We start from the raw sequence: 7,500 nt of genomic DNA, 5'->3' as shown, positions 1-7,500 counted from the left end.
ACATCAGAAGTCTCTATTTCTAACATAAACCAAGAATTATGGATGCAGCTTGGTAGGAGAGTGTGCCTGGCATGGGCCGACCTTGGGGTTGCTCCCTGACACTGAGGATAAAGACCTAGCCCATGCTTATCAGTTGCTAATATTACAAACAGAAATTCCCAATAGTATTCAGAAGAACTACACTATAGATGAAGGGGTTTTACCAGACCCTAGCCAAAATAAACCAGAGTTGTATCACCCTTCTAGATTTAATGTGAAATATACAAGAAATAGTAGAGAAAAAATATGATAAATGACACCAAGAGATCAACCACCAGAAGCGCTGCTAGAGGAACATCGTGATGGTTTAGCATTCAGAATAGAAAAACAGGAGAGAAAATAAAACAAAGACTTTTTAGGAGATCCATGAGACATGTTTTGATCCTTATTTCTAAAAATGAGCTATGTTTTTGGTTTTTTTTTTTTTTTAAAAGGAGCTGAGTGTGGAGATGCATTCCAGTAATTTCAAGCTGAGACCGGGGCAGTTCTGGGAGTTTGAGATTAACCTGGGCTACATAGTGAGTTCAAGGCCAACCTGAGCTACAGAGTGAGATCCTGCCCCAAAACTTTTTCATTATCCAGCTGCCCTCCCCTGAGTTATGGTAGCCTTCTGAGGCAATGAACTACAACAATAGAACATACACTGTTTAGGGAAAGGGTTGCCTGCCAGAAGACCAGTCTGAAGCCTGTTTCTCATGGGTTAACAGTGGAGAAGTCATTCAATCTCAAGCCTCCATGTTTGCATCTTTAAAATGGGACAAGTAGGACTGGTGAGATGGCTCAGTGGGTAAGAGCACCCGACTGCTCTTCCAAAGGTCCAGAGTTCAAATCCCAGCAACCACATGGTGGCTCACAACCATCTGTAACGAGATCTGACTCCCTCTTCTGGAGTGTCTGAAGACAGCTACAGTGTACTTACATATAATAAATAAATAAATCTTTAAAAAAAAAAATGGGACAAGTATAGGACTTGGGGAAGATTAAATGACACAGACACTGAACTGTCTTTTGTCAATGGTAAGATGTCGTCACAATTAAAGTACAATGTAGACATATTATGGAAATTTTAACCTTAGGCACTGGGGACATAAAACATGAGAACAACCACTTAAAGCAAAAGCGGTGGGCATTTTAACAAGATCCCGTGGAACCGATTTAAGGAACAGAAGACAGAGAGAGTGCCTCTTCACGCTCCCCGGTGACTTGTCAGTGTGACACACCCACCTGCATCACAGACTTTATGCAGCAAGCATTTCTCTTCTTCATTCCAGGTGTCCAAGTACTCATCTGGGCCACAGGGCAGGCACACGCTGTCGGAGGTAGGAGTGCACTTAGAGGACAGGTACTTCCCTTAAAGCGAGAAGGCAACATACCAATCAGAAACAAAACAATAAGATCCTATCAGGTGTGCGAGAACCTGGATTACATCTCCTGCAACAAAGAAATGAACACCAACCTACAGATTCTACTCACAGGACCGTTCATCCAGGAAGCCCTCTAAGACAGGCTGATCCTGGGATGAGGCCACTCCAGACAGTGAGCACAGTACCGGAGGCTCCTCAGCCTCTGCTGGCTGAAATGTTCAGTTCCAGGTTTGCTGTACCTAGTGTTACTTCCTCATGGATTTGTGTTACTACAGTAGTCTCTTAGTTTGTCTAAATAAACAATCGAGCATTCATCTTTTGCACTCCCAAACTTCTGACTGAGAAGAACTCTACAATGAATCTGTGCTCTGCAGAACTTGAGCAGTTCGTTGAACCAGACCAAGAGAAGAGGACTACCGTAGGGGATTGGTCTTTCCCTTCCCCTCTTCAAAGTCTCTGCTCTGTCTTCAAGAACAACAGAAAATGAGGACCTCGCAGGCTGGACTCCACAGAGGCTTACAAAGACCGAGCCACACTTGGGGAAGGTGGCGTCCAGCCCCCTTGTGTTCTTTGGCTGGTGTGGGGGAGGTCTGTCAAGGATTAAGCAATTCCAGTTTTTTTTTTATTCCAAAATAAGACTTCTGTGCACACGATTTCAAGTGTCAGTAGCACTTTATGTTTTACTAAGATGAAACTTTAGGAAACCTTGGCCTTCTCAGGACAAACTGAGGACCAGTTTCTGAAACTGGCTTTGATTCCTAAGTGATGATATCTACGAAGGGAGTGCATTCTGTCTTTTGAGAGGCAAATGTCACTGCCTACCACTATCATGAAAGGTCTCTGGATGTCTTCATCTCTTAGGACAGAAAAGAAAAGCTAACATGTGCAGGGTACCTGGTTCACATCTGTTGCAACACCGTCCGAGATGCTCATAATGCCTCTCCTGGGTGCATGGAGGAGTGACCTGGAGGGTCACCTGCAAAAAAAAAAAAAAAAAAAAAAAAAAAAAAAAAAGTGACATCAGTAAGATAGTGTACACAAGTTGTTTCTGGACAGGGATGGAGAGATGGCTCAGTGGCTAGGGCTTTGCTGCCAAGGCTGGCAAACATATGGTAAAAAGAGAGGTATAGTCCCCAAATTCTGTCCTCTGACCTTCATATGAGCTCACAAACACACAAAACAAGTAAAGGTAGACGAAAATTAGTTGTCAATTGTGCCTCTATAAAGCATATGAATACGACATAAGTTGCTCAGGCTGCCGCCTTCAAACTTTTCACTGTCCTAGGCTAGTCCATATCCTCTAAGGATACATAAAACCAACCTTTTAGCACAGGGCTTGACCTGTTTAGACATTTAAAAACACTTAAGTGACAGAGCAGAAGTTTTCACGGAAACGTCTTCATGAAAGTCACTTAAAAAGTTGGTCCCACTTCTGTGTCACTAAGGGACCACACTTCTCCTGTGTCAGTGGGACACATGAACTCATACAGGAATGTCACGAGGCAATCTGTGGGTCTGAGTTCTGCCTGGTCACTGGGGGTGAGTGAGAGCCTCTTGGGTAGATGAAATGGGAGGTGCTCGGTTACAAAGCTGGTAAATCCCTCAGGTGATGAGCCTGGGGCCTGGGAAGAGGGGAACTCCTGCTTAGCTCAGGGGTCAGAGTCCGTGTCTGGGGCAGTGGGGCCTTCTGCGGGCTCTGTATAACAAAGACTTCCCCCCCACAGCAGTCCTTGATGAGAAAGACAGTCCTTACTTGTCCAAACTATTTATTGGTAGTGGAACATCAATGCTTACAACTTACCTAGGTGAACCAGAGATCAAATACCTTTTGCAGGAAAGAATGTCTGGAATGTCTTATTGGCTAAACCCTTGGACTGGCCCATCTAGTGACCTCATTAGCATGGAGAACTCTGTGTTCTGTGCTACTACGTGACTAGTGATCACAATCCTCATGTGGGGTGTCATGGTCACGTGTCCTAGCACAGGAACCGGGTTGGGAGTAAATAAAATGCCTATCACTCTCAGACATGAGAACGTACTGGGGTTTTCAAATCCGCTCAACCTTCCCGGTTTTTGCCTGGTGACACAGTCCCACTTACTCCACACCAATTCTATGATTAAACCAGGGGACTCACAGTTAAAAGCTCCCTATGACAGTTTAGAGGCTGTTGAGCACTGCTCACCTTCCAGAATACTAGAAAATGTAAAAAGATGTAAACAGTGACAGCTCGTAGGTACTTTGAGGGTTAAGCCCACCTGCCTGTTGCCTGATGGAACCCAGGCAAGCTGCTTGCACACTCAGAACTTCTGTCTCCTTCCTAGACTTTACGGTTTGAAATTGGCATGCTTCCTCCATGCTTATGGCTTGACCTTACCCTTCAGAGAGCGGCGCTGTTTGGGGAGTTTGTAGAACCTTGAGGACTCGGAGTCTAGTTGGCAGAAGTCAGTCACCAGAGCAGGCCTCAGAAGGGTCTCCCCTTCTCGTCCTGGTCTGCTGTGAGGTAAGCATCCTGCCATACATGTCTGCCTCCATGAACTGCACTCCCTGCTATGATGGAGTGATCCTCTAAAAGTGCCACAATGAATCTTTCTTCCTTTGGGTGGTTTCTATCAGACAGTGTGGTCACAGACAAAATGAACCTAACTGATACATGCTCCAAAGCAGTATGATTCTAATTTTCAATACAGAATGGCCTCGTTCCCTATGGTCAGCACGAAGTCTTAGAGCTGTCTCCTCCTTCACCTTCCTCAGTGGGAGAAGGCAAGTGACAAGCAGTCATGTTAGCAGCAATACAGAAAACCGAAGAGCCAGGCATAGCTGAACAGATCCCCACATGGAGTGCACACCACATGTCAACCTTCCTACCTGCTTCAGAGAACTAGTTGCAGACTCTCCCCAGGGAGTTTACTGTTAAATGGTTAAGTACATGATTTGGCAGATGCTATGGACGCAGATGAGCCTGACAGTAGCAGAGAGAGGCCAGAGAAGTTCTCAGAGACTTGGTGAGTAAGCTCTCTCCTGTAGAACAACTGCCAGATGAGGACATAGAAACTGGAGGGAGGGAGGGAAATGGGGCAGGGACAACTTTGTAAACTAGTTCAATAGACACAGGAAGATCTAAAAAAGCCTGGAAAGGATGAAGGCAATCTTCGTATGGATGGAGCTCGTGCTAGCAGAGGAAAAGTGGGAGACAAAGCTGACAAGAGGAATCCTGGGTGCAATAACTGTTATGAAGGGAACCAACCACTGTCTGATTGGATTTGAGGCCTGCTGAATATGGGAGATACTGAGGCTTGGTACTGTAACTTTGGTCCAGAGTTGGTGACAGAAAGACCACCGGCTGAACCTACAAGTTTTGTTTTTTTCCAATGGACACGTGGTCAGACTGCCTTCTAAATATGCACATTTATAGCCATACATTAGCACCGCTCTCAGCCTTCCTCAGAGGAGCTGCTTGTTGCATCAGACAACAGCTAAAGAAGGCATTCATAACTGTTGCAGTACCAAGACTAAGGGATAGAGGACTGCTCAGCTCTATATGGGACATCTATGTCACTCTTTCCAATGGGGAGAGGGACTTGAAAGAGCCAGAGGATGAGGAGGAGTGTTGCAAAGGATGTCTTCTGGACCTGGCATGGGCCATCCCATTTATGAACTCACTGTAGCTGTGGTTACCCACACAAGACCTGACCTGTGCCGCACTGGGGGCTGACCAAGTTCATCAAGGGAAGGGGAATGGCTTGTGAGACTCCACCCACCCTGAAAGTACATGGTGACTGCAGAAGGGGAGTCACTTCTTGTCTGTTTTGTTTGTTTGTTTGTTTGTTTTTGTTTTGTTTTGTTTTGTTTTGAGAACCCTGGCTGTCCTGGACTCACTTTGTGGACCAGGTTGGTCTGGAACTCAGAGAGATCCGCCTGCCCCTGCCTCCCAAGTGCTGAAATTAAAGGCATGTGCCACCACGCCCAGCCCCCAAGGGGAGTCACTTCCTTTAAAGGTATAGCCACTGATAAGCTACCCAAGTTCCAGTCTGCAACTTCCCACCTATGTCCATGCAAGCAACTGTAACTAAACCTGGTGGGTCACAAATATAAAAACACATGAAAATAGGCTGTATGCTCTTTAGGAGAAAGAAAGTGCTTGGCCATTAGGGAGGGGAATGAAAGGGGATTAGTAAGGGGTAGAAATGACCAGGATCCATTACATATATGCATGAAACTGTCTGAGAACATTTAAAAAGAGAAATGGAAGAGAATAGAAACAGCTATCCCTGCTCAGTGTCTGCCCATGAGCCAGCTTGGAGGAAAACTGCAGAGGTGACAGGACTGAGAAGAGTCCAGCTATCTTAATGTCGCAACTACGAAAGGAGTTTTATAGAGAAAACATCAGCCCCAGGCTAGCTGAGTGGAGTGTGGAGAAGTGTCTCTCTGACCTCACTCTGGTCTGACAAGTGGGATCAGGGGGTACACTGAGTGGGGACCCAGGAGAAGGACTGGTGAGGGGATGGGTGTGCATGGGCTCACTTCTTGGACTCGCTATCATTCTCCTGATGGAGGGTTCCATATTAACTGGGTGTCCCCCATCAGTCACCTGATGATGGGGCCTTAGGACATCACAGCAAGCCTCGGAGAGCTTAGCAAGAACGGCTGAGAAGAGGTCTCAGTTCTCCCTGGGGCCCTCCTGGTCTTTCTTCTTTTATAGGATTCCATTTCCTAGAGGGAGCCATGGCTTTTTTTCTGGGTCCCAGTGGCCCTCATAAGCGGGGCAAGCAGAGGCAAATAACAAAACTGGATGTGGCTGATTCATCTGACAGGATTTGTCTGAGTCTAAGGATGTAGACACTCGTGCACGCTGATGGCAAGATGTGTGGGCAGGCTGTACTTCAGACGGCAAGTGTTATCAATCACTTCTGACCCATTAAGAAAGCAACAGCAGTGTCTGTCAGATAAGCACACACTTCACTTGGGTGACACTCACAGAAAGGTGCTTTTTAGGGGAATTTGACAGAGCGCCAAAGCAAACTGAGCAAACTGCTCAGAAGCCTTGGGGTGGTCCTGCCACCCAGCTGAATGGACTTGACTTCACATCTAGTATGTCACTCTGATGCTCTCAGCCCTAGCTCAGGAGCTACTACCCTCATACACACAAAAATCATACCTACTGCCCTCAGACCTCACACAAAAATCACTGCTTTCCAAAGCCTCCACAGGATCCAACTCTAAAACAGGTCTTCACAGGTTATTCCTTTAAACCCATTTCTCTCCTCCAAGCATTTGTTTTATACCCACATGCATTTTCTCTAAAAAGTAAGATATTATATAATTCCCTCATCAAAAATTTAACCCTTTAAAGATTACTAGACATGACTTTAGTGTATCACCACAGGCATATAGGAACCACAGCTGTTTAATCCTAATATATGCTTTCCCTATGTAGCCCTAGCTACACTAGAACTTGCTCTATAGATCAGGCTGGTCTTTAATTCACAGAAATCTGCCTTCCTCTTCCTCCTGAGTATGAGGATTAAAGGTATGCACTACTTCACCCAGCTAACCCTGACACAGTTTTACTTTATTTTCATGTGTTTGTGTGTATGCGCTCGCAGGTATCTTCCAGTTAAACATCTGGGTCCTCCATCTTACCACTGGCTGCACTTCCCACCAGCAGTGGGCAAAGCCCGACCCAGCCACTCAGGGCCCCGCTCAGCAGCAACCCTTCACTTCCCTCCAGAACTGGGACAGGACTCTAGCACTCCTGGTAGTCAAGCGGCAGTTATTATTGGTTGGGATGCTACTGAAGTCATAGCTTGATAAAAAGCATTTTTCTGATGCAGTGTGACTTGAGGAGGCCCCCAGGGAATGGTAAGCAACTGACTGCTGATGTTCACAGCCCCATGCCTGTAGCTAGCTGGCTCTTTCTGGAAAAGGTGCAGGAAAGTCTTGGGAAGTCAATCTTTCTGAACGACTGTGCTGAGAAGCCCACACTGATTCTCTAGATCTTCCTCTGTCCACCTTTACTGATTCTCTAGATCTTCCCCTGTCCACCTTTACTGATTCTCTAGATCTTCCCCTGTCCACCTTTACTGATTCTCTAGATCT

At 46.0% G+C, this 7,500-nt stretch overlaps 1 protein-coding gene across 2 annotated transcripts in view; it reads right to left on the bottom strand.

Moving 5' to 3' along the window:
- Window positions 1–7,500, bottom strand: part of Tnfrsf11a (TNF receptor superfamily member 11a) — a 58,519-nt gene that overhangs the window by 29,706 nt on the left and 21,313 nt on the right. For both annotated transcript variants that reach the window (XM_021199170.2, XM_029539006.1), the window contains exons 2-3: window positions 2,298–2,379; window positions 1,264–1,389 (exon numbers count right to left, since the gene is read on the bottom strand). In XM_021199170.2, coding sequence (XP_021054829.1) covers window positions 1,264–1,389; window positions 2,298–2,379 — 208 coding nt within the window. The remainder of the gene's footprint in view (window positions 1–1,263; window positions 1,390–2,297; window positions 2,380–7,500) is intronic.

This window comes from Mus pahari, chromosome 5 (genome assembly GCF_900095145.1).
Source record: "Mus pahari chromosome 5, PAHARI_EIJ_v1.1, whole genome shotgun sequence".
Lineage (NCBI taxonomy): Eukaryota > Metazoa > Chordata > Mammalia > Rodentia > Muridae > Mus > Mus pahari.
This window is presented reverse-complemented; position numbering and strand designations above follow the sequence as displayed.